Source organism: Dreissena polymorpha, chromosome 3 (genome assembly GCF_020536995.1).
Source record: "Dreissena polymorpha isolate Duluth1 chromosome 3, UMN_Dpol_1.0, whole genome shotgun sequence".
Classification (NCBI taxonomy): domain Eukaryota; kingdom Metazoa; phylum Mollusca; class Bivalvia; order Myida; family Dreissenidae; genus Dreissena; species Dreissena polymorpha.
This window is the reverse complement of record NC_068357.1, coordinates 78,264,513-78,291,972: the sequence shown is the minus strand read 5'-3', so window position 1 is coordinate 78,291,972 and position 27,460 is coordinate 78,264,513. Positions and strand designations below refer to the sequence as shown.

General features: G+C 34.5%; 4 protein-coding genes across 6 annotated transcripts in view; 3 read left to right on the top strand and 1 right to left on the bottom strand.

The window, feature by feature from the left end:
• The window catches only part of LOC127874870 (calcineurin subunit B type 1), a 163,087-nt gene that overhangs the window by 93,151 nt on the left and 42,476 nt on the right, over positions 1–27,460 (top strand). The gene's annotated exons all lie outside the window — the stretch shown is intronic.
• Positions 154–17,651, bottom strand: LOC127874860 (ADP-dependent glucokinase-like). Its single transcript, XM_052419521.1, has 5 exons — positions 17,257–17,651; positions 16,394–16,584; positions 16,002–16,098; positions 2,791–2,927; positions 154–1,274 (listed from the first exon to the last, which is right to left on the bottom strand). The coding sequence occupies exons 1-5, from the start codon at positions 17,592–17,594 to the stop codon at positions 604–606; spliced, it is 1,434 nt and encodes a 477-aa protein (XP_052275481.1). The 5' UTR covers positions 17,595–17,651; the 3' UTR covers positions 154–603.
• LOC127874857 (uncharacterized) lies at positions 8,975–13,496 on the top strand. The gene is made up of 3 exons (XM_052419516.1): positions 8,975–9,641; positions 11,230–12,233; positions 12,412–13,496. The coding sequence occupies exons 1-3, from the start codon at positions 9,310–9,312 to the stop codon at positions 12,765–12,767; spliced, it is 1,692 nt and encodes a 563-aa protein (XP_052275476.1). The 5' UTR covers positions 8,975–9,309; the 3' UTR covers positions 12,768–13,496.
• Positions 19,342–27,460, top strand: part of LOC127874850 (anaphase-promoting complex subunit 1-like) — a 101,249-nt gene continuing 93,130 nt past the window's right edge. For both annotated transcript variants that reach the window (XM_052419502.1, XM_052419501.1), the window contains exons 1-2: positions 19,342–19,672; positions 26,204–26,342. In XM_052419502.1, the coding sequence (XP_052275462.1) occupies positions 26,259–26,342 (84 nt within the window). In that variant the 5' untranslated portion in view covers positions 19,342–19,672; positions 26,204–26,258. The remainder of the gene's footprint in view (positions 19,673–26,203; positions 26,343–27,460) is intronic.

Sequence of the window (27,460 nt, the reverse complement as noted above, 5' to 3'; positions counted from 1 at the left end):
ACGGATACATGTAAATAATACAAAATTAGAAAAAAGGACCTACACCATTTTTAAGATTTAAATATAATTTTGATATAATTGACAAATTATTTCATACATTTTTGTAAACAGAAGAGCTTTGTTTAAAATAACATTCAAGAAAAAAGTACTGTATACTTATTTTAACTATTTAGTTTTGTAAGGTATATAATTTTCAATAAGGTATAATAAATTAAAGGCATAAACATCTATTGAGGGAAGTAATTCTGTTTCTTTTACCTTATATAGTACATCTACCAAGGGCAGTTACTGTGCTTCTAAAACTTTATAAAGCCTGTCTACCAAGGAAACTGTGCTGCTTAAACTTTATATTGCCCATTTACCAAGGGAAGTTCCTTGTTAAACTTTATATAGCACATCTACCAAGGGAAGTAACTTTGCTTCTCAAACTTTATAGCGCCCATCTATCAAGGAAAGTAACAGTGCTTCTTAAATTTTATATACCACATCTACCAAGGGGAGTAACTGTGTGTCTTATACTTTATATAGCCCATCTATCAAGGGGAGTAACTGTGTTTCTTATACTTTATATACCACATCTATCAAGGGGAGTAACTGTGTTTCTTATAGCTGATAAAGCAGGCCAGCAGACGAAATGTTGTCTCCCCCACCACCCGTCTGCAGCACCTCTGTACAGACCAGCACAGGTGCCAGGCAGATATCAAACTCATCCTCCGCCCAACAGGACACAGGACGGTTTTCCTCTAAAAGTATTTTATCTGCTCCTTCGATCTTAGCTGTGGTGGAGAAGGAATCATCCATCAACAGCTTAGCTTTTTCTGGATCAATCCAGTTGGACCCACACACGTGACGGTTTGCAGTCAACGAGGCCTTGGCTGCAGCAGACATCGTATTTTTCCAGTCAGAGCCTTTCTGTGTTAGAATGGCCTGGTACGCTAAGGTGTGAAGGTGAAGTCTAGTCAACTTCCTCTTTCCATTCATGTCCTTCGATTGATTCAGGAGATGGAAGACAGTTCTCATTTGGTCAAGAACTGAGGCGATTCTTGGTCTGGAGTCAGAGATAAGCGCAATCTTTCCCTCGGTGAGAATGCTTACGAGGTTTGGCAGTTCTTGTTCATTCATTCCAAGTGAGTCGGAGTAGTACACGACATGGTCGACTATTTCCTTCATTAAAGTTTCATCACTGAATGAGGCCAACTCAAAATGGATCTTGGTACTGCGATCAGTCTTAATCAATAGGTCCTGAAGCTTTTTCAGTCTCTCCTGACGTATGCCTATCAAATGGGTTGAAAAAATCATAAAGAGACACAAATATTACATTGTTTAAAAAAAAAATATATACAGAATGCCTACAAATATTTATTTTTTTGCATTTTTATATGAATCTTCAGATTTATTCACAAATACTTGGCAAAAATAATTTTGATAACATCCTAACAAACAAGAAATTGTTTCACAAACTGTTCATAAATAAAATGAATGGTGGCTGTAAATGAGGGTGAACGTCCTTGAATTGTGTGTAATAAAGGGAAAACAAATTATCCTTGTGAGATTAAATACACTCTTAATAAGAAAGTAAGATGTCAACTTTATCAAGCCCTTCACATGTAAGGTCAACTACCATTTAACCCCTTCAATATACAAGACACCTGCAATTAAAACATTAATTTTAGCAAAATAAATTGAATGAACAAGAGCTGTGTATGTGAAACACAATGCCCCCTACTGCGTTTTGAAGCCATATATTTGACCTTTGACCTTGAAGGATGACCTTGACCTTTCACCATTCAGAATGTGCAGCTCCATGAGATACACATGCATGCCAAATATCAAGTTGCTATCTTCAATATTGCAAAAGTTATGAGCAAGGTTAAAGTTTTGGGACAGACACACACATACAATGACAGACAGACACACACATACAATGACAGACAGGCACACACATACAATGACAGACAGACACACACATACAATGACAGACAGACACACACATACAATGACAGACAGACACACACATACAATGACAGACAGACACACACATACAATGACAGACAGACAGGCAAAAAACAATATACCCCCAATCATTCTATCCAGAGGCATAAAAAACAAGGGACAAAATTGTCACAAAACCAGGTTTTCAATTTGAAAAAAAAAAGTCTGATAAAGGGAGAAATGTGCATTGTTACTGATTGTTCCTAGTCATTGTGTCAAATTAAATCTATTTTTAGTCGTGGCAACCTTGACCTTGGAGATATCGGCGTAATTCTTTCGCTTGACACACCATCCAATGATTGTAAACAAACGTACCAAGTTATTTTAAATCTCACAATGAATGACATAGTTATGGCCCGGACAAGAGCATTCATGGCCATTTTTGACCTTTGAACTCAAAAGTGTGACCTTGACCTTAGAGATATCGACATAATTCTTTCGCATGACACACCATCCAATGATTGTGAACAAATGTGCCAAATTATTTTAAAATCTCACAATGAGGGACATAGTTATGGGCCGGACAAGCTTGTTCCGCCCGCCCGCCCGCCAACATTCACCAATCTAATAACCAGTTTTTTCCTTCGGAAAACATGGTTAACAATAGCTAATTTAGAATATTACTTGTTTGTTTCCTAGGTATAGCCAGTGTACTTTGGATTGTTTAAGGAATATATTGGCAAAATGCTTCCTAATGTAAAACAAACCATGGACTTTCTGATCCTCTTGGCCAAAGAACATGTGAACATGTTTAACATTCATAATAATACCATAACACAAAACACATCATTACAGAACCTTGTTTGAAGGGAAAATTGTCCATCATCTGAAGCCCTCCTACGACAAGAACCGAGGGGTCAAAGATGGGAAGCTCTGCCTCAAGGTCCTCTAGGGTGTCAAGGAATGGGTTGCTCTTGTCACTGTGTATAATAAACCTAAAACAAAAAAATACGGCTGTATTCGATAATAATCACAGAATATGCAGAGTATGAATCGATTAACCTTTTTATGATAAACATGCGATGACAGAATGCAATAAGAGAATGCACTGTTTATGATAAACATGCGATGACAGAATGCAATAAGAGAATGCACTGTTTATGATAAACATGCGATGACAGAATGCAATAAGAGAAAACACTGTGTATGATAAACATGTGATGACAGAATGCAATAAGAGATTACACTGTTTATGATAAACATGCGATGACAGAATGCAATAAGAGAATACACTGTGTATGATGAACTTGCAATGACATAATGCAATAAGAGAATACACTGTTTATGAAAAACATGCGATGACAGAATGCAATAAGAGAATACACTGTTTATGATAAACATGCATTGACAAAATGCATTAAGAGAATACACTGTTTATGATAAACATGCGATGACAGAATGCAATAAGAGAATACACTGTTTATGATAAACTTGCAATGACATAATGCAAGAATACACTGTGTATGATAAACTTACAATGACATAATGCAATAAGAGAATACATTGTGTATGATAAACTTGCGATGACAGAATGCAATAAGAGAATACACTGTGTATGATAAACTTGCAATGACATAATGCAATAAGAGAATACACTGTGTATGATAAACTTGCAATGACATAATGCAATAAGAGAATACACTGTGTATGATAAACTTGCGATGACAGAATGCAATAAGAGAATACAATGTTTATGATAAACATGCAATGACAGAATGCAATAAGAGAATACACTGTTTATGATAAACATACGATGACAGAATGCAATAAGAGAATACAGTGTGCATGATAAACTTGCAATGACAGAATGCAAGAAGAAAATACACTGTGTATGATAAACTTGCAATGACAGAATGCAAAAAGAGAATACAGTGTGTATGATAAACATGCAATGACATAATGCAATAAGAGAATACACTGTTTATGATAAACATGCTATGACAGAATGCAATAAGAGAATACACCGTGTATGATTAATTTGTACTGACATAATGCAATAAGAGAATACACTGTGTATGATAAACTTGCAATGCCATAATGCAATAAGAGAATACACTATGTATGATAAACTTGCAATGACATAATGCAATAAGAGAATACACTGTGTATGATAAACTTGCAATGACAGAATACAAGAAGAGAATACAGTGTGTATGATAAAGTTGCAATGACATAATGCAATAAGAGAATACACTGTGTATGATAAACTTGCAATGACATAATGCAATAAGAGAATACACTGTGTATGATAAACTTGCAATGACATAATGCAATAAGAGAATACACTGTGTATGATAAACTTGCAATGACAGAATACAAGCAGAAACAGTGTGTATGATAAACTTGCAATGACATAATACAAGAAGAGAATACAGTGCGTATGATACACTTACAACAAGATTTCTTTGAGAAATACAATGCCCCCCAGTACTCAAAATCAATAGGGGTCATCTGCGAGTCATGATCAATATACCTATGAAGTTTCATGATCCTAGCCCCAAGCGTTCTTGAGTTATTATCCGGAAACCACTTGGTGGACAGACCGACCGACCTACCGACCTACCGACATGAGCAAAGCAATATACCCCCTCTTCTTCGAAGGTAGTAGTAGTAGTAGTAGTAGCAGTAGTAGTAGTAGTAGTAGTAGGTAGTAGTAGTAGTAGTAGTAGTAGTAGTAGTAGTAGTAGAAGTAGTAGTAGTAGTAGTAGTAGTAGTAGTAGTAGTAGTAGTAGTAGTAGTAGTAGTAGTAGAAGTAGTAGCAGAAGTAGTAGTAGTAGTAGTAGTTGTAGTAGTAGTAGTAGTAGTACTAGTAGTAGAAGTAGTAGTAGTAGTAGTAGCAGTAGCAGCAGCAGTAGCAGCATTACAATACCAATACTTAAGAATGATCAAATGGGAAAAGGTAACCTAGCACTGGCAGTAAATATGGGGCTCATTTACAGGTCAGATTTGGAAACTCTGCTGTAAAATGAGATTTTGAATGAATTAAAGGGAGGCAAATCTGTAATAAAAAGAACATGCATAAACCGTAGTTGTTTCCCTTGTTTGAACCATGCTTAATCCTTATAATGCCTTTTTCCAGTAACTGTGACCTTCACCTGTGACCTTGACCTTTGACCTAGTGACCTCAAAATCAATAGGGGTCATCTGCGAGTCATGATCAATGTACCTATGAAGTTTCATGATCCTTGCCCCAAGCATTCTTGAGTTATCATCCGGAAACCACCTGGTGGACGGACCGACCGACCTACCGACCGACCGACATGAGCAAAGCAATATACCCCCTCTTCTTCGAAGGGGGGCATAATAAAAGAATACACTGTGTATGAAAAACCTGCTATGACAGAATATGCTGATTATGCAAATCTGTAATACAGAATACACTGTTTATTATAAACCTGCAAAAACATAATACAACAAGATGTTTTTTTGAAACACTATGTCCCCCCATATATTTGACCTTTGACCTTGAAGGATGACCTTGACCTTTCACAACTCAAAATGTGCAGCTCCATGAGATACACATGCATGCCAAATATCAAGATGCTATCTTCAATATTGCAAAAGTTATGACCAATGTTAAAGTTTTTAGGATGGACGGACGGACTGACAGACAGTTAAAAAACTATATGCCACCCTAAGGGGGCATAAAAACTGCAATTACATAATACACTATTTATAATAAACCTGCGATAACAAAATACACTGTGTATGATAAGCCTGCAACAATGGAATAAAGCTATAAATTAACAAGGGACAAAATTGTCACAAAACCAGGTTTTCATTGTGAAAAAAAATCTGATTAAGGGAGACAACTCAAACTGAACTTTTGAAATGAAGAAACAAAATTAACCCCCTTTGTAATTTTGTTTCAAAATAAATCTATTTTAAGTTGTGGTGACCCTGACATTGGAGATATTGACGTGATTCTTTCGTGCGACACACCGTCCCATGATGGTGAACAAATGTGCCAAATAATTGTAAAATCTCACAATGAATGACATAGTTATGGCCCAGACAAGCTCATTTATTGCCAATTTTGACCTTTGAACTCAAAGTGTGACCTTGACCTTGGAGATATCGACGTAATTATTTCGCGCGACACACCATCCAATGATGGTGAACAAATGTGCCAAATGACTTTAAAATATGACAATGAACGACATAGTTATGGCCCGGACAAGCTTGTTCCGCCCGCCCGCCAGCCAGCCCGCCAGCCCGCCAGCCAGCCAGCCAGCCAGCCAGCCAGCCCGCCCGCCCGCATTCGCCAATTTAATAACCAGTTTTTCCTTCGGAAAACCTGGTTAAAAACCTGTACTGACAGAAAACTGAAATGCCCTGGCATTGTCATATTCTTCATATCTTTTTATAAAGTAAACAAGTTACTCTATGCTGTTATTTTGTGTCAAGTTGATGCTCCTGAATTTGCAGGACAGGCCATTTCGTGCCGAAAATAACCTGCCTCTCCAAACCCTTCCTTACACTTTCTTGAATATTTGTACAGTCTACTCTCGTAATCTCGACATCGCATATCTCGATTTTATATGTCGAGGTAAGCTCAATGTCCCAACTTTTTTCCTTCTTTATCCATATTTATAAACATCGCACATCTCGATTTTCGTTACCTCAAATAATTCGATATAAAAATTGGTCCCGAGTCCCGATTTTACATGTATTTACTGTGGTTTATCTCGAAGTGCACATCACTGTCCCTGTGTCGGCAAAGGTGAGAATTTTTTTCTTTGATACTTCAACGCCCCACTTCACCTGGCTGCTCCCGATACTGTGCGGTAGATAATTGATCCCTTAATTGCATCAATGACCACACGTGTCTAATGTCGTTAGCCATGAACACTTGAGTAAGGCCTGTCATTTTAACTGCAATTAACTGCAATTAATACACAGCCTGCCGATGGCCAAAAGACTAATTGTTTTTAAATCATTTATTTGACTCTGAAAGAATTTTAACAAATTAAAGTTGAATTCATTACTTACCACAAAAATGTTAAGTCGAATTGGCATAAATAAATTTGTAATCCGAAACAAGCTTCTGAATTTAATGTTAAAGCGACATAAACAAATTATAGCTTCAAAGAAATAGTGCTTCTTGTATTTCTGCTGTTTCTTTGTCTCAGTAAAAAGCGCGCCAAAACTATGCAGACATGTACAACGTCACATGAAAAGTGTGGGTGTATTTATTGAACAGCAAGTCAGGCGACATACGTGTGTTCAGTTGGAAAACCCAGTCTCGATTGGACATTATTTCATCACATCTTTAAATAGTCACATATGCCAAAATTCATTTGCTACTTAAGAAAAAAGGCGAATAATTATGTTTATGAAATTCTTGAGTTTACAATTAAACAAGAGCTGTCTCCATCGGAAGACATATTCCCCCAAAGGACGCTTTTTTCGAAACCTAAACCCGGACCCTAAGTTCAAGGTCAAGGTCAAATGGGTCAAAATGTGTGTGCGTATTGAAAGGCCTTGTCAATATACATATGCATACCAAATATGAAGGTTGCATCTGAAGCGACATTGAAGTTATGAACATTTTTCGCAACTAAACGAAAAAGTGTGTCGAAAAGACAGGCGGACAGATGGGCAGACAGACGGACAGTGCGATCACTAAATGCCCTCCTTCGGGGGCATAAAAATAGATATACAAAATGTATATTGAATTGTGAATGTTAATTTAATGTAAATTTTTTAACATCTGTGATCTTTATTACATGTGTATGTGTAAATTTGATATCTCATTTCAATTTTTTAGCAAAACTACACACAAATTACTTAAATATTTAATAGAAGACAAGAAGACCGATATGGCCCTTCATTACACAAACCTAAGTAATGTTTTAAATGTGGATTGAGAGAACGAAAATTATTTTGGTTATTCTGCTTATACAGTCTGTCTTAAGTTATTGACCTTGTGAGCCTTCGGTGTGGCTAGTAATAATTACACCTCTGAGAATTGTGGTTTCACAAAAAAAGTAATTATATAGTTAGTTATTATGTTATAAATATTAAGTATAAATAGACCCGAGCTTGTCCAGTTTTGAACCCAGAGTATGCATGTTTTAACAAATTTTGTACAGGTCATGACTATCTTATGTCCCATATTAAATTTAAAAGCTCTAGAAAATCTAAAGATAAACATTCTTACAAAGTTTACTCAATACTAAGTTGTAAATGTGAAGTCAATAGTGGTTATAAGGTTTTCAAAAGATTTAACCTTGTGTCCTAGTTTTGGAACGCACATGACCCAGGTTCAAACTGGGCCTAGATATCTTCCTGATAAACGTTCTAAAGTTTATATACACTCTTCAAGTAAATGTACTGAAGCTGATAGTTACCTATATAACATGCATGTAATATAATACAATATATTGAAAATAAAATTTTGAAGAAAATTAACATTAAAAATAAACATTCATCATTTTCATCAAGATTACACAAATACCCTTTGGCCTCTAGAGTGGTTATAAGCCTTAAGTTTGCACATACCGGCTGGCCATGTGAAGACAGATGCCAGACATATGGTGGTCACAATATCTCACTTCGTGCTCAGGCGAGTTAAAAACTGTTGAGAGGTTATTTATTTACTTTAACAAGTTGACAGGTTAGAGATTTTTAATCTGATAAAACATTTAAAAACTATTCAATATATATACTTCCATCAACTTCTAGTATTGGGCTCCTTTTTATTAACCTTACTATCAAAGGTACTTTTCTCTATCTTAAAAAATTTGCAAAATATTGCATATAAATTTAATGTAGGCCTTATTTCTCAATTCATACTGACTGCAAAATATTACATGAGGATGAGTATTAATTGGTTGGTTGGGAAAGAGTAGGTAAAACTCAATGTTGTGCTTTAACTTTAAGATACATGTAAGAGGCCGGTTTATCTCTGTAACTCAGTCTACAATCAATAAAGCTAAATCATACCATTTGTAACTACCAATATCAATAGCCTGCATGTTTATAACTGTCAATATCATGTTTCACCCATTTTCAGAAAATGGTTTGTCCCTGTATTATCAGTGTAATGTAGAGTTCACTATATGCATAGCCTTTGTGTAGGTTGACTATGGATTTTTACTTCAGTGTGATTTAAAAAGGAGTGTGGCTTAAACAGGACACATAATTCCGCTATTTACAAGGTTAAATGAAGTATATTTGGGTTAATATACTAACTTAAAGACTGTGTGGTGTAAGTCTTCAAATATACTCATTCTGTACGTTGGGAAGGGATCATTCTAATAGTGAATACAAAACATTTCAGAACAAAAGACAGTTCACAATATCTACTGTAAAATGGCAACATCTCTAGGATCAGGTCATAATAGTTCAGATTTAGTGAAGGACTATGTTTGTGGAGGTTGTGAAAGTAGAAACATTTATGAAAGAGCAGATTATTTTTGTGCAACATGTACAAAGTTTTTCTGCAGAAAATGCATTGATCCTCATGATCAAATATATGCAAACCATTCCAAATATGGTAGAGGAGAAACAAATAAATGGCCTCTTACAAAAACAATGGAGGATTTGCTACTTAAATGTGATTTGCATAAAGACAAGAAACTGAAAATGTTTTGTCAGGACCACAGTCAGCTGTCTTGCACTGATTGTGTTTTACTGAATCACAGGTAAGATGCACACAAGCATGGAATAAATGGGGAAATCCCACCAATCTCTTATGGTACAAACAAAGCTGGCCCATTAAAATCCTTTCCCAATCACATACCATAATTATACCACATACATGTACCAATCCACCATTATTGGTTGAATGAATCAAACTTCGGAACATTAAGGGGATCATTAAGGATAAGTCTTGTTTGTACCTTGATATTAAGAGTTTATTTCCAATGTATGTCGCAATCCAATCTAAGTATTTTCATTGTAACATACTGGGGTTTTAGAAAGTAGGCTGCATTCACTGGAAGCAATAAAATAGGTGTCTTTCATTCTTCAGCTGCACTTCACAGTTGTTAAATGCATTTTATAGTAAATCTAAACAGGATTAGAGTGTCAATGGCTGCAATGTTTGGAGAGATTATTTTAAGATGTCTGTATATTACAAAATAGGGCATACATTAGTTGTTATGCACAATCTTTATTTGATATGGTTTTTGATGGTACAGGACTGTATGCTTACCCTTACTGTTAAATTCTAGTTTTATAAAGCTGTAAAATTCTTGTTTGTAAAACTGTTAAATTCTTGTTTATAAAACTGTGATGTGTAAATTGAATCATGATTTTTTAGCTCGGCTGTTTTTGAAGAAAACCCGAGGTATTGTCATAGCCAGCTCCTCGTCCGCCGTCTGCGTCGTGCTAAAACCTTAACATTGGCTCTAAAATGAAAGTGCTTCCACCTACAACTTTGAAACTTCATATGTAGCTGCACCTTGATGAGTTCTACATGCCACATCCATTTTTAGGTCACTAGGTCAAAGGTCAAGGTCACTGTGAGCTCTAATATAAAACATTAACATAGGCTCTAAAATCAAAGTGATTCCACCTACAACTTTGAAACTTCATATGTAGATGCACCTTGATGGGATCTACACGCCCCACTAATTTTTGGGTCACTTGGTCAAAGGTCAAGGTCACTGTTACCTCTAATATAAAACTTTAACATAGGCTCTAAAATCAAAGTGCTTCCACCTTCAACTTTGAAACTTCCTATGTAGATGCACCTTGATGAGTTCTACATGCCACACCAATTTTTGGGTCATTAGGTCAAAGGTCAAGGTCACTGTGACCTCTAATATAAAACTTTACGATAGGCTCTAAAATCAAAGTTCTTCCACCTACAACTTTGAAACTTCCTATGTAGATGCACCTTGATGAGTTCTACATGCCACACCCAATTTTGGGTCACTAGGTCAAAGGTTAAGGTCACTGTGACCCACGGTAATTCATTTACACAATGCTTCTAAAATGAGAGTTCTTCCACCTACAGCCTTCAGAGTTTATGCACCTTAATGACTTACCTTTCTTCCTTTTCTTCTGACAAGCTTTCATTTATTTAAAACTGCACGCACAGCCGAGCGTTGGCACCCGCTTTCTTTTATGATAAGTTTTTTATTTAGACTCAAAATGCTTGCCGAGGCATGACCTGCTTTGCAAATCATAAAGTTGATAGTTGTTTATGTTGTAATGTTGTAATATAAGAAAATGCATGCCCACAAATGATTCTTGCGGTAATTTTGATACTTGTTTCTATTTCAGACAGTGCACAAATGTGGCTCTAATTTCTGAGTCAGCCAAAAACCTGTCAATGGATATGCGACAGCTGTCAAACAATCTGAAAACTATTGTTGATGAACTAAATAAGTTTAAGAGTAAAAAAGAGGCCAGCATTCAGTCCGTGGAGGTATCATGTAATGCAAAACTGCAAGAAATCCAAGACATGCGAAAGAAACTAAATGCTGCTTTGGATGTACTAGAAAATACAACATTAAAAGAATTGAATGAACATCGGACCACAATGCAAACCTCTCTCAAGAAAGATGTTGAAAACTGCAGCAGACTGAAGGATGACTTGCAAAAACTCAGTGAAGCTGTAAATGGCCTTTGTGATAAGAGCAAGAAAGAACTTGAGTTCATAGCCAGCAGGAAATGTCTGGACAAAATACATGAGTCTGAGTCATATCTAAAGGAGAACCTCGTAAATGTGCAGAGTTCAATGATATTCAAAGCAAACACTGATATTGAGCAGTACCTGTCTAAACAGTCTAGACTAGGAAGGATTTTAGACAGTATGCAGTCTCTCACACTCAAGATGAATCCAGACCAGGTATTAACTGTAAAGAGGAGATTAGAGTACACTGTGAGCATACCAAGCGACACAAGTCAGTCTTTCAGCATCTTTGGCATTTGCATCATGCCTAGTGACCAGGTCATTGTTACAGATTACCATAATAAAAAAGTGAAGCTGTTGAACCAGCAATACAATGTGTCCAGTCACTGTGATGTGTCTGGTATGCCATGGGACATTTGCCAAATCACATCCAGTGAGGTGGCTGTAACCTTAAATAAAGATGTGCAGTTTATCTCTATTAACAATGGAAATCTGGTGAGTAGGAGAAAGATTTCATTAAAGCATGATGTTTATGGTATTGCCCACCATAAGGAAAAGTTGTATATCACCTCTGGCACTGCCCTGTACCACTACAATATGACTGGGACACTTGTGAAAAAGCTGTTTGAGGTTGCTGGAGGCTCCCATACAGGTAAATGTATTTTTTGTATTAATACATATAAAATATTTTATTTATTGATGATACTTTAAAACTCAAAACATTTTTTAATTATTTTTCAAAACAAAAATGTAAAAAAAGTAACAAAAGTGTTAATGCATATATCATAACCCTAATCTACTTATATACAACATGTTAATTGTTTTTGCAGTGTTTTACTGTGCAGTGAGTCCTGCTGGAGACAAGATCTATGTCACCAACTACACACAGCACAAGCTCCTTACTCTGGCTACAGATGGGACTCTGATATCTTCCTTTGAGCACCCTGAACTACAAAACCCCAGGGGTGTACACGTAACACCTGCAGGACATGTATTGGTCTGCGGACAAGGCTCCCAAACTGTCATACAAGTGGATCATGAGGGAAAAAAGAAACTAGCAACTCTGGCTTCACAAAGAGATGGACTCTGCCTACCAGCCTCTGTCTGCTACAACACCAACACTCACCAGTTGATTGTGGGACTATATAATCTTAACACTAAAATCTTTGTTATGGACTTGCAATAGCTCTTCAATTTGATGAAAACATTTACTTGAAACACTTTTATAAACATAATTGCCCATTTTTCTTTGAATGACTAATTCAGTATCAGCAATTTATATCTAGGTAAAGAAAAAACATATTCATACAGTTTAATTTTGTTATGAACGAATAATAATAAAATTTTATTTAAAAATGAGTTGTTTCAATGCTCGAAAGATTGCACCATTTTAATTTTGAATATATGACAACTGTCTATAATGTTGATATTGGTTAGTTCTTAAGTCAAGTTATGTTAAGTAATTATTAAAATGTATTTACATTTTATTATTTATAAATTCTGATGTTTTTCATAATTCATTAGTTATTGTTCAGGAAGAAATGTTTTAATGTTATTTATACTTAATCTTTTCTAAAAAAAAATGTATTTTGATATCTATGCCATATTTGTATGTGTGCTTTTGATTGCCTATTGAAGTCAATAGTATATATTTTTTTATATATATTGTTTAGTTATATATAGTTATATAGTTATATATATATATAGTTATAATATATATATATATATACCTCACATAAACTACACAGGTCCGTTATTTTGAAGATGCACGCGCATCTATAAGTGCCTGCTATGTTAGTTATTTGTAACATGTGTGCAAATAATCACGCAAAGATTTTTCTTTATATACTTAGGGTAAACGCACAATTTGTTTGGCATTTTGGAGGAAATAAAGAATATATATACTTAAGTTATCTTTATATAAAATGTATCTCAATATGTGAAATGCTTTACAATAACAAGAGCACCGCCTTGCGGGTGCAGACCGCTCATCTATTTTCTTTTTAAAGGTGAAGGGACTCTCATTTTCAATCACAAAGGAGGGAGGGGTGGAGTGAAGAGCGGTGCATTGTGTGGGGGTGTGGACATTTATTACATTTTCTTCCAAAAATGCGAAAAAAAGGAAAAAAAAAATCGGGGGGGGGGGGGGAGTGGGGGGGGGTGGGGGGGGGGGGGGATTCTTGGGTGCGATGGTTGGACGGTATTTCAAACATAAAATAATAAAAATAAATATTTGTGTTTTTTAACCGTTTCATAAAAAAAATGGGGGGGGGGTGAGGTGGGGGGGTTATAGTGTGAGGGTGTGGTGGTAATTTGTGAGATGATCTTAAAAAAAAAAAAAAAAAAAAAAATAGGGGGGGGGGGGGATTCGGGTGGGGGAGGGGGGGGTGGGGATTCTTTGGTGCGATGGTTGGACGGTATTTCAAACATAAAATAATCAAAATAAATAGTTTTGTTTTTTTACCGTTTAAAAAAAAAATTGGGGAGGGGGTGGGGTGGAGGGGGGGTATAGTGTGAGGGTGTGGTGGTCATTTGTGAGATGATCTTAAGAGTCTATTGTGGTATGTCAGGTAAGAGTAGTTTTGTCAAAGTATCAATCAAATCTAATCATAAATAAAGAAGTTATGGCAATTTTAGATAAATTTAATAATTTGACCTTGAGAGTCAAGGTCATTCAAAGGTCAAGGTAAAATTCAACTTGCCAGGTACAGTAACCTCATGATAGCATGAAAGTATTTGAAGTTTGAAAGCAATAGCCTTGATACTTAAGAAGTAAAGTGGATCGAAACACAAAATTTAACCATATATTCAAAGTAAGTCAAAAAAGGGCCATAATTCCGTAAAAATGACATCCAGAGTTATGCAACTTGTCCTTTTACTGTACCCTTATGATAGTTTGCGAGTGTTCCAAGTATGATAGCAATATCTATGATACTTTAGGGGTAAAGTGGACCAAAACACAAAACTTAACCAAACTTTCAATTTTCTAAGTATAAAGGGCCCATAATTCCGTCCAAATGCCAGTCAGAGTTACATAACTTTGCCTGCACAGTCCCCTTACGGTAGTTAGTAAGTGTTGCAAGTATGAAAGCAATAGCTTTGATACTTAAGGAATAAAATGGACCTTAACACAAAACTTAACCAAAATTTTCAATTTTCTAAGTATAAAAAGGGCACATAATTCTGTCAAAATGCACGCCAGAGTTATCTAACTTTGCGTGCCCAGTCCCCTCATGATAGTAAGTAAGTGTACCAAGTTTGAATGCAATAGCATTGATACTTTCTGAAAAAAGTGGACCTAAACGCAAAACTTAACCAAAATTTTCAATTTTCTAAGTATAAAAAGGGCACATAATTCAGTCAAAATGCACGCCAGAGTTATCTAACTTTGCCTGCCCAGTCCCCTCATGATAGTAAGTAAGTGTACCAAGTTTGAATGCAATAGCATTGATACTTTCTGAGAAAAGTGGACCTAAACGCAAAACTTAACCGGACGCCGACGCCGACGCCGACACCGACGCCAAGGTGATGACAATAGCTCATAATTTTTTTTCAAAAAATAGATGAGCTAAAAATGAATTTTGTATAAAGAAGCAAATTTTTCTGTGTCCAACTCTCCCAGGGAGACAACTCGCACAGAACAATAATACGGTGTTATTATTAATAGTAACGATTCGTTTGGCAGGTCACGAGTGTGTGTTTTTTATTATTAATCACGTCTTAAACAAGAGCTGTCTCCATAGGATGACATATGCCCCTGAAAAACGCTTTGATAGAAGTTATGAGCATTTTTCTAAACCTAAACGCAGATTTCGAAACCTAAAGGCGGACCCTAAGTTCAAAGTCAAGGTCAAAGGGGTCAAAATTTGTGTGTGTATGGTGTGCCTTGTCAATATACACATGCATACCAAATATGAAAGTTACATCTCAAGCGACATAGAAGTTATGGGCATTTTTGGAAACCTAAACGCAAAGTGTGACGGACAGACAGACAGACGGAGGGACAGACAGCGCATTCACTATATGCCCTCCTTTTGAGGCATTTAAATACAGGATAATCTGGCAATAAAATGCAACGGGAAAAGAAGTAGGTATGCAGTAATTGATACAAGTTGGGCTGATACGGATGCATTGGGGAATCTTTGAAAACGCCTAATCGGATATCTCAAGCTCTCGTTATCTCAATATTTTTTCTTGTTGTCGCCGACTTCGAGATAACGGGTAGACTGTAAATGTTGTTAAGATGCCTTCCTTACAAAAAAGATATTTTTTGGGAAAAATATCAAGTCTATTTTGTTTGACAGTGTTATTTTGCTATTTAGATATAGAAGAATAGATCACTCATTTTATTCCAACATGCATTAATTTCATTCTTATGTACGTTTTTTATACACATGTACACTAATATTCAAATTTGTACCTGTTAGCTCTGTTTGCTGTATAGTTGCCCCATGTACTTCCGGCACTGTATTCAAACAAGATGTGTAACTCGTCTTCTTCAAGTGGTTTACCAAGAACTAAAAAAAGAAATCATAATTGTTTAATATGTTATTTTATGAAGTCTTTTGTTTAAATTAGAATGATAATGACACTCATATGCTTGCTAAATAAGAATACATTAAGCATCTACAGGTAATGCAGCTGATGAATGAAGTCCCATTGCCCAACATTCAGTGAGCAGAAATGTTATTCTTGGTATAATGTATCAGTATCAGGTATGTTGACTCATAATGTATTTAATATGTATGGTCAATTAATATTGCTTTAATTTCTTTTGAACATCGAAAAGGGGCAGAAATTAAAATATCAAACCTTTAATTGAATCAGGAATTGTTTTCATTGATTCTTTAGTAAATCTTGCTGCCAAAAGTATTTCTGCTCCTTCCATTGCGAGTCGTCGTGCCATTGCAGGGGCATTCCCACCCATAGCAAGACGTGCTCCAGGTGTCTGTCTAGCCACTCTTGCAATTTCGGAAAACAGAGTGGCGTTCTCAACGTATCGTCTGAAATCAAATTGTCTTATTCGTAACTCAATTTGATAAAAGAACATACTTTGAAGAGTACTAGTAGATAGTGTTGTTTGTCAAATATTCAACTTCTGAGCCATATTGTTATAGAATCAATTTTTTAAGCACTCTTGCTATTCAAACCATGGTACTCCAGGGGACTGGTCAGAATTTACAAAAGGAACATAATTTTAGCACATAGAGCAGAAAGGAATAGCTTGAAACACTTTGAAAGATGGTCATCTTCCCCCAATAAATAGTTGAAGCATAATTTTAGATTTGGCCTTCAATCAAAAAAACATTTTGATCCTTTACCTCCTAGGTGTGATCAATAATCACATGTTCTTGGTTATAGAGGCTATAAAAATCAATACACGTTTGTGACTTAGTATAATGTAACATAATGATAACCATTTGAACATCCGCTACTTTATTGTGTGCTCTTTACAATTTCTGGTGTCTGACAGAGAGAAATCATGCCCAACAGACATTCATTTCATATTCAGCCAAACATAATGTCAGAAATAACGAGTGACATTGTGCTGGCAAGTGTCACTTTGTATGGCAGAAGCATAAAATCACTCCAATCATATAAAACGTTTACAAGGTTGTATTGGTTATGTCAAACTATCACTAGGAGCACAGTAAAATGTGGTGCTGTGTCCTTACTCTGCAGCTGCCCCTTGTTTAAAGAAGTACGTGAAAATTTTATTGAAGTCCTCTTTTGATTCAATATCGTCCACATGCTCAGGATTCGCCGGAGATGTATAATTTAGACCCTGGAGTACGTCTTGCGCATTTACGATGATATCCTCGCACCCACCGAAACCTAGAGCTATTCGGATATTCTTATCCACTCCCACTTTCTTCTCTGCTCTTAGCAACCCCCGCAAAACGTGTGTCATTTTATCTTTCATTAAGTCGTCAGTGTGTTTTTTGTAAAGTAAAGCACATAAAAGAACTATTAAAGCCACAAAAATGGCAGTTTTTGAGTTAAGCGAAGCCATTTGTTAAAAAATAGCTTCAATGATTGTTAAACCCTGTTTCCTGGTCCGTGAGTTGTTGTTGTTTACGTCGGGTGTGACCCCTTATGTACCAGTCCCTTTATGTACCAGTCCCTTTATGTACCACTTTGAGACTTTATGTACCACCTATATATTGTGTAGGTGTTGTCCATTCATTCATAGCAGTATGAATGGGCATTAATTACCTGTGCAAATACAAGTGTTGATTGAGTCAATTTGAGTTAAACAAATATTGTCTACTATAACATTGCAATTCATTGTACTGAATCATTTATTTCTTGCTATCAGAAAAGTTTTTAAAATGTGGAAAAAAGTTAAATAAAGCTGAGTAACATAGTAACTCAGTTCTTACTAAGTAAAATATTGCAGAATTAAATATTATATCTATTTTGTTATTGCAATTCATAATTTAATGTTAAGAACCAAAAAAAAGTTAAATAAAACTGAGTAACTTAGTAACTCAGTTCTTACTAAGTAAAATATTTCTAAATTATATGTTACATCTATTTTGTTAATTGCAATTCATAATGTAATGTTAAGAACCAAAAATTTGAATCTATATTTGAATCTAAACTGTAGCAAATTAAAAAATAGAATTATAAGTCGAAATTGTTAACAGAAGTAGTTATTTCTAATTTTGTTTCAATTGTAAAGAACCAAAAATTTGAATTTTAAATGTACATGTACAAAATAAAAATTCTCAATATGAATAAGAATTGAAATTTTGTTCACATTCATACATTGTTTTATTTCCAATAGCAAAAATAAAATGATAAAGCTAAAATGAAATGAACCTTATGCAATGGTTACAGTATCTCTAATGAAGACTAATGACACTGTCTGGTGGTCAACAGCTCTACATTCCTCACCTATGCCAGGTGTGAAATGTCATGTTTTTTTAGTAAACATCCCAAACCAAATGGGTCCTTCTTCAGAAGTGACACATTCCTCAAATAATTAGACCAATTAACAACAACATTTAAACTTTTATACTTTTATTTAATTTTACATAAAAAATAATGTTGGTATGGTTTTACATATTGAATATCACCAGCATATATACACACTTTAACAATTGAGCAACAACACTTACCTTAATTACTTGAAACCTGTGAAAACTTTCTCTTTATCCTGTCTTTGATTTTTTATTTGAAAATGAACGTGATAATTTTATAATTACATAGGTACCTAATAACTTTATTTATACCACAAATAGACATCCTTTGATGACACCACCAGTTATTTTTTTTGTAAACATGATTAAAGGATTTTTTTTGATTTTTCACAGTTTGAAAATTAAGGTCATTCTCTAAATATGATTAAAAAAGGAAATAATTTTATTTTTTACAGTTTAGTTAGACTTAGTCAGGATAAGATAGTGACAAATGGATTTTTATAATATACTTTAATTTCAGGTAAGAATATGAATCATTTATTACTACTGGGGCTAATAAATTATACTAAGATAGTCACTGACACACAAGCTGGCATAAAATATAATCTATGGCAATATATTACTCTAAATTCATAAATAATATGTCACAAAATACATTTCATTATTAACACACCTTCATATTAAACCATATACTATTTATCTCTATATATTATATATATGGTACATAAAGGATCAGATAGTGGTACATAAAGGGGTGGTACATAAGGGGACTGGTACATAAAGGGTGACATCCGTTTACGTCTACTGCTCGTGGTGCACCAGACGCGCGAGTATTGCCTGCTTGATTTTGAGTGATATAAAATGGAACATGCCAAAAACGGCAATAAATTGACCTGCTTCAATTAGATAAATCGTTGTCATAATTTATCTGGTTCAAATTGTTAGTCTTAATGAATGCGTGGAAGCCAGTTTAGTTCATTGAAAAATCGTTGCCAACAGGAAAAATGTGTCTATCTTTCAATCGATTTTGACTCAAACGTTTTGTCGAATCAAGCGTCTTCGCATTCAGGCGTTCAATGACTCTGAGTGAAAAGTGAATTGCGGCAAATTATCACAAATATCAAATTTTCTTCAGACCGAGACATGCAAACAACATAGTGTATAGGTTTGCATCATTTCGATTTTACTTGAGCTTTTCTCTATCTATCAAAATAAACTCATGACATGTATTCAGGGTTACTGGAGGTTTCGGCGAAACCCCATTTCGGCGAATTTATTATAAATAGTAGGTGTTAAACCGGTTCGGCGAAATGATTTATAGTTGATTACGCCTTTACATAACTACTTAATAGGTGTGAATAGATCGATCTACAGCATTTCTATCACATTCCAATTGTCGGCGAAGTGTTAACAAACACTATAGTGTTGCCCATTAGCAGATAAGTGTTGGTCGAGTCAAATTTGAGTTAAGGTTCATGTAAAGTCCCAAAATGACCCCATATAGATGACATTTACATATGGTTGCAATAATCACATTTTTATTCCATATATGTACACAATTAAAAAAAAAACACTCACAAATGGTAGTAATAATGTAATTATTATCAAAAATATTGCAAGGTATGGCAAATTCTCAATTTCATTAAAAAAACACAAATGCACCAAATAAAAACACCAACAGTATATGCAAGTTATATGTAAGGTACTCCGAGCATTGAATTGCGTCAATACAGCCCCACAAAGACACTATGCGTATTTCAAAATGAACATGTCAATGCCATGAGTCGCTATTTATAGATTTGGAAAAATACTAACTTTCTGCGCGCATAGCATGCGATCAATAAGAGTTATGATCTTATAAAATAAAATTAATGAAAATATATCATTTTCATAATATCTCCATAACAATGACACTTACTTGAAACGCACTATTTGAAAAGAATCTTGATATAATTGACTCTCCTCCCGATTTAATTTCATCGGTCGTCCATCTTGGTCAGAAATGTGTATTGATTCGTATTTGGGAATTTGTTAAATATTGCTTATATTAAATATTTACTTTATAACATAACTTGAAATTACCTCATAAACAAATTATACAAATTTTAGAACAAACGGATCGTGAGTAATTTATCAATGAGCGATTTTGAAACGAAATATTTTTCGAATATACTTCCGGCAAATAATGGCTTCCTGAACAAGTAAACATGACAAGACAATAACAAATGCACTTTTTCATCGATGACAAGGTTTTTATAGAAATGTAAGTGTTCAGTTGGTTTAATATGTGCCTGTGCCCAACATTTGTATAATTCATTTTTCCGATCCCACAAATATTATGCCTAGATCGTTAATTGAAATATTGTTATGTCGACTTCCTTGAAACCGGATGTTTTATGCCCCACATGTTTAACTAACGTGTATGGAGTTCGAGATGTGACATAAACATGTTGTAATTTGTTTTAAGGTAGCCAATTAGTCGTCTTTCCGAGTCCTATATATTTCAAATGAACAATCAAAGTGTTTTCCCTTTTGGTAATATAGTTTATTTTTTGTAATTGTGTCATTTTGTGACTATAATGAGTACTGTATTGCGAATAAATAAGTAATTTTGAAAATGAAGGTTCACTGGTAAGTCCACCATACTTAAAGTAGTTCCCAATTATTGTGTTAACTTTTGACATTTTTTTATGTTTTTCTTTTCCTTATTTTAGGATTGTTGGTGTGTGTTGTGTGGACTTTTCATTTGTACAGTACAGGCAACGTGTACTTTGACAAAAACGCGTTACCGCGGTGTTCAATTTTCCCGATGGGTGACATTTCGCGGGGGGCGGACACGCTACTGACCGCGGTGTTCGGCGAACACCCGAAATCGCCGCGATTGCACGTCATCATTAACTGGAACACCCGTGATCACCGCAATGCCGCGCGGCCATTGATACATGTAATACCTGTCTGCGATGGTCATTCAAGAGTTTTAAATTTACATGTACATGTACAAATGAACATAATAAACTACATGTATGTGCAAATGTATGCGTACTTAAAGTGATATTATGGGCAACTAACAGTATTTACAATATACAATGTAGGTGTGTATCGTAACCGTTGTTTATTTTTTGTGTTTTCGCTCGATATACACTTGCATTTGTTAATGCAGCATCAACATAATTAAACAATATCCCGAAAAGAAAAATAATCCATTTGAATATCAACGTACTTTCGTTTTGACAACTTACGACAGAAATGAATCGATGTACGATGCGAGTCTAAATGTAGTTTTCATGCAGATTCTTTCATACGACACAATGACACAATTTGGTTTTACGGATCATTTCAGCTTAGAGGGATGGGTGAGTCATGTAACATATCGAAAATAATATATATTTTTTATAAACAACCGGTAACAAGATGAGTTGTAGATAATTTCAGATACCACATTCATTATAACTTATTGTTTTCACCCGTTTCTGTTCAGCTCAATTCAACAGTAACAAAATGCCCATCACTTTAAATTCGGACAGCACGTAAAGTCGGAAACGTAATTAAAGCGCTTAGATCATCAAGTCTATTAACTGGTATGGTGTTAAGCAATTCAATCGCCGTTTTTTAACAACACATATAGAGTTATAAAGAAAGTGAGTATTAAATAATTTATTTGCGTCCGCCTGTACTGTCTGAAATAACGTACTGCATCAGTATGCTACGAAATTTAGAAATTGTCAACTGTCGATTGCAACGACTGCAATCGTAAACTGTTGGGTTTTTCTATTCATATACATGTATTTTAACAGATTATATTTTGTGTCTTTCAGGTTTCTTCCATTTCAACACTGGACTCGTTTGTTGAAATAAAGTTCTTTAAGATCTTTGAAAGAAGTTCAAAATTAGTAAATATAGCATGTATATAGAGAATGATATTCCGGATCATTCTCTTTCATGCGGTATTTTCGTTAGAGTTGTTTTGTTCGTTTGTAACTTTTTGTGCTTCTTCCCGACTTTTTCTGCTGACATTTCCGCTTGTTCTCAATGCTTTGCATGGCGAGTTGTGAACAATATCTGATGTAAGATATTTTATATTGATCTAATCAATATTTACTTTCTAACGTAGCCCATGTCATCCTTCGTTTTCAAGTTAGTTATTATTTATAAAGATTTGTTACCGGTTATAAATTTACATATCAGGTTATGAATATTTGATAACAACTCGTGATATTCGTTCATGTTGAATTAATTGTTTGTTTTTGTTTTTCCTGCGTCTTCCCCTTAGCATATAACATTGCATTATTTAATAGATAGAATCCTGTATATACATGTATGTACGTAATAACAACAACATTATAAAGTCGGTATTTATTCGAAATGCACAGTGAATATCAAATATATACAGTATTTACATAATTTACATTCAGTAGAAGTATTCACATGTTGTTGTTCAGAAGCGACAGAAAAATATATACAGTATTTACATAATTTACATTCAGTAGAAGTATTCACATGCTGTTGTTCAGAAGCGACAGAAGCGAAGTGTCGCATGAGGTGTTTATCTCGGGAAGCATGCCGTGCAGGTCCTCCATGTACCCGTTGATGTCGGCAGATGTGCCCGCATCTCTCCTCATTCGTCTCTCCTCTCTACCCTGGCGGCGAAGAAGTTCATTAACCTTAGGCACAACACTGTCACGCCATACATTTTCCGCCAGGGCTTCTGGATAGAACACACCGCATTTTGTTGTCGCCAATATGTTTTAGATTGATATTATGCGCATTTTCGACTGTTGAATTGAGCTGAAAAAGGGAAACTGGTCAAAATATTTAGTTAAAATATGGTAACTGACCAATTATCTACAACTCGTCTTGCTTCCAGTGGTTAATAAAAAAATATAATATTCGATATTTTTCATGACAGTTCAGTCCTCTAAGCCGAAATGATCCGTAAAACAAATTTGTGTCTTTGTGACGTATGAATGAATCTGCACTAAAATGAAATTTAGGTTCACATCGTACCCCGAATCATAACGAAAGTACAATTGATATTCAAATGATTTTTTGATTTTTCCGGGATATCGTTTTAGAATGTTGATGCTGCATTCATAGATATAAGTTTATGTAAAGTGACAACACCAAAAAATAACCGACGGTTGCGATAGACACCTATACACATTGCATATATTGTTAGATGCGCATAATATTACGTTAAATACTTAAAATATCCTTCGACCATCATGTACATAAAAATAGACTATATTTACTTGTATTCATTATCGCTTTAAAGCGGGTATATACGATTTTTATATGTGTTTAATTGTAATTGTAATACATTGATAAAATATGTTACAATAACACAAAATAGGCAAGAAAAATTACACATTAAAGCCGAATTTCATAAAATGCAGCAAAGAAAATTAGCGCCCCGAGTCGATTGTGACGTACATATTTTCCTACAATAACCGAAGCATTCGTCTTTGCATTAGGATCGGAGTTAGTGTTCGTGTGTCGTATGAATAGATATCGTTGCAGGAATTCAAATAAACCGTTAAACTAAGTTTAGATTCACATCGTACATGTTTGGTTTACATGCTAGCGAATTCGGCTGTACAGCCGTTTTAAATTTCAGAATTAAATATCTGGCTTATTTCGCATTTTTCGACACGTTCTTCTTTACTTTTATTTTAATTTATATTCAAATATATATATATAATAAGTTTATTACACATTTTATATAAATTCATAAATATTTGACAACAACGTATATACCCGCTTTAAATGAAAGGGATCAATAATTTACGTTTATATTTAATTATTTTATTTTTAGCGAACACGATGAACACCGCGTAGATATAATGGGTCCGCGGTGATTCGCGGTGTCCACCTTATTGAAAACGGCCCCCGCGAATATTTGATCTGAACACCCATCGCGGGGGTCGTTTGGTAAGCGAACACCGTAAAATGAACACCGCGACGAGTGGCGTTTGTCAAAGTACACGTTGCCTGTACTGTAGTACCTAACATTAAGTGTATACAATATTTTGACCAAAGGAATTTGTTCAATTTAACTCCGTTTGTTATTTTGATAATTTCATGCATGCACTGTATATTTCTTCAAAAGCAACATTTTGCATCATATTTTTTTTTATTAGCATTTTCTTATATGTTCTACAAGTGTTTACGAGGCTATTGACTTATAAATTGAATTTATTGCCATAATATTTATTGAAGTATTTCTATGTGAAGAATACGCCTTTTTACACTTTACATGAACCTTAATCAAATATTGTCAACTATAACATTGCAATTCATTGTACTGAATCATTTATTTCTTGCTCTCAGAAAAGTTTTGACAATTTGGAAATAAAGTTCAATAAAACTGATTAACTTAGTAACTCAGTTCTTACTAAGTAAAATATTGCTGAATTATATGTTATATCTATTTTGTTATTACAATTCATAATGTAATGTTAAGAACAAAAAAAAAGTTAAATAAAACTCAGTAACTCAGTTCTTACTAAGTAAAATATTGCTAAATTATATGTTAAATATAAAAATGTAGCAATCTAAATTCCATGTACAAAATTTAAAAAAAATCTCAATTAGAATTATAATTGAAATTGTGTTCACATTCATTAATTGTTTTATTTCCAACAGCAAAAATAAAATGATAAAGCTAAAATGAAATTAACCTTATGCAATGGTTACAGTATCTCTAATGAAGACTAATGACACTGTCTGGTGCTCACCAGCTCGAATTCCTCACCTATGCCAGGTGTGAAATGTCATGTTTTTTTAGTAAACATCCCAAACCAAATGGGTCCTTCTTCACAAGTGACACATTCCTCAAATAATTAGACCAATTAACAACAACATTTATACTTTTATACAATTTTACATAACAATAACATTGTCCAGCACATAATCTCATAATACATTTTCTAAATCAAATCATAAATTTTCATTGTTATTCTGTTATATTGTAATCTTAATACATATATAAATACTTAATAAATAAAAGTAGTACATCAAAAGCCAAACACATTTATCATTCACAAAATTGATAATTGAATACTTTTATTTTATTATTGGCAACCAGTACAAATGATAATATACATAAAAGTAGCACATGAAAAGCAAAGAGCATGTATCATTCAAATCATTAATTACCTTATTTACTTATACAATTCACCATTATATATGCAATGACATGACAACACATGAAACACTTGGAATACACAATATTTATATGCATTTACACATACACATGTACTAAAGCAATCAATTTTCAAATGATACAGCACAGACATTTCAATATACATGAGAGCATAGCTTTTAGCAATCTTCGTCGTGGATGGCATCAGTTTGACAGCCTCACTTGAGCCAAGCTTTCTTTATAATAAGTGTGAAAACAATATCGCTAATTAAAATATACAATTTGCAATGCCGTACATCGATCTATTCACACCTATTAAGAAGTCATGTAAAGGCTTAATCAACTATAAATCATTTCGCCGAACCGGTTTAACACCTACTATTTATAATCAATTCGCCGAACTAGGGTTTCGCCGAAACCTCCATAATTCGTATTCAGCACGATAACACTACATGGTATTTTACAAAATTTATGTCATGCACTTGGTCTTTTCAAGTTATCATGTAAATTATGTATGAAGTTTGGTCCGTGTAAAATAAGCGTCAATCATTTCAGGTTGAAGTCGTTTTTGCTGAGCTTTCATTAAACTGTCACCCTGGAGTCAGAGGAGATGATTACGGCCTGTGACACCCAGGATTTCGTTCCATTTGGCCGCGAATATGTCCACCAACATCCTGGGAAATTTCAAATACAGGTTCATCAGTGAAAAAATGAGAAACCTTCGACACATTTGAAATATTATTTTTTCAACTTGATTGTATTGAAAGAGATTGGAATATAGAAATGCTGTCGATTTAGTATCCAGAGAAGACTTGGTATCTTTGGTCAAGTCACAAGGCAGAAACTATATCCCTTACACCACTGCAAATACAATGTACTTGCCTATCAAGTGTTTTCGGTCTTGCTTTTGGCAAAAGTTCAGACCCTTTTAAAGCAGAAAAAAGACCAGAAGCAGGATTGAAGGGAATATTTTACTGCGTCAATTGCAGTTTTGGAGAAAATATGAACAACTATAAACATACATAAGCACTTAGCATGTCTCTCCGTAGTATCGGCCCTCTTAATGAAAACATATTTTCATATAAACATACAAATTTTGAAAGTGAAAAAAACAAAGCATGTGTTATATGCCAATTTATAGTTAAATGTGTATTCTTGGACATAACAACTAAAACAACATAATAACTTTTAAATGAAATGATTATGAGATAAAGAAATTGATGTAATTAAAGATTATTAGATAAGGTTGACACACTATTCTATCTTTTTGCCCTACCAAATTTTATCATCACCCTGTACTTGTTGAGATCTTTCCTGAAACTATATGGGCCGTGCTCTGTGAAATAGGGGTTTAATGCATGTGCATTAACTTTCATTCCCATAAAGTGTTGTCCCAGTTGAGCCTGTGCAATCTGCACAGGCTAATAAGGGAAAACACTTTACGCCTAAATTTGATTTTTGCCTAGAAGAGACTTTCTTGAAATGAAAATAACATAAAAGCAGAAAGTGTCATCTCTGATTATTCTTTACACTTTACTCTGATGCATTAAACCCTTTTTCACAGAGCACGGCCCATATTCAAGCATCTCCTCAGAATAACTTTAAAAGGGACACTTGTGATGTTGAAACTTTTGTAACAACCATCAAATACAATTTTTTGAATTAGGATTTAAATGGAATTTTTGTAGAAAATTGCTTTTATTATACTTAAAAGAAAAAGCTGCCAATGTCTTTCCAATGCACACTTATAATTCATATTTAAGCAGCTATTTATCGATGGCATGCATGTAACTGCAAAAAACATACAGCTCA

What these genes read in the sequence shown, in the direction of transcription:
- LOC127874857 (XM_052419516.1), top strand. Translation starts at nt 9,310, where the DNA reads ATGGCAACATCTCTAGGATCAGGTCATAATAGTTCAGATTTAGTGAAG. An exon ending in TGTGTTTTACTGAATCACAG is followed by an intron (nt 9,642 to 11,229) that starts GTAAGATGCACA and finishes TTTCTATTTCAG; the next exon opens with ACAGTGCACAAATGTGGCTC. An exon ending in TGCTGGAGGCTCCCATACAG is followed by an intron (nt 12,234 to 12,411) that starts GTAAATGTATTT and finishes TTGTTTTTGCAG; the next exon opens with TGTTTTACTGTGCAGTGAGT.
- LOC127874860 (XM_052419521.1), bottom strand. Translation starts at nt 17,594, where the DNA reads ATGGCTTCGCTTAACTCAAAAACTGCCATTTTTGTGGCTTTAATAGTT. An exon ending in AAACAAGGGGCAGCTGCAGA is followed by an intron (nt 16,585 to 17,256) that starts GTAAGGACACAG and finishes ATTTGATTTCAG; the next exon opens with ACGATACGTTGAGAACGCCA. An exon ending in CAATTTTCCCTTCAAACAAG is followed by an intron (nt 1,275 to 2,790) that starts GTTCTGTAATGA and finishes CCCATTTGATAG; the next exon opens with GCATACGTCAGGAGAGACTG.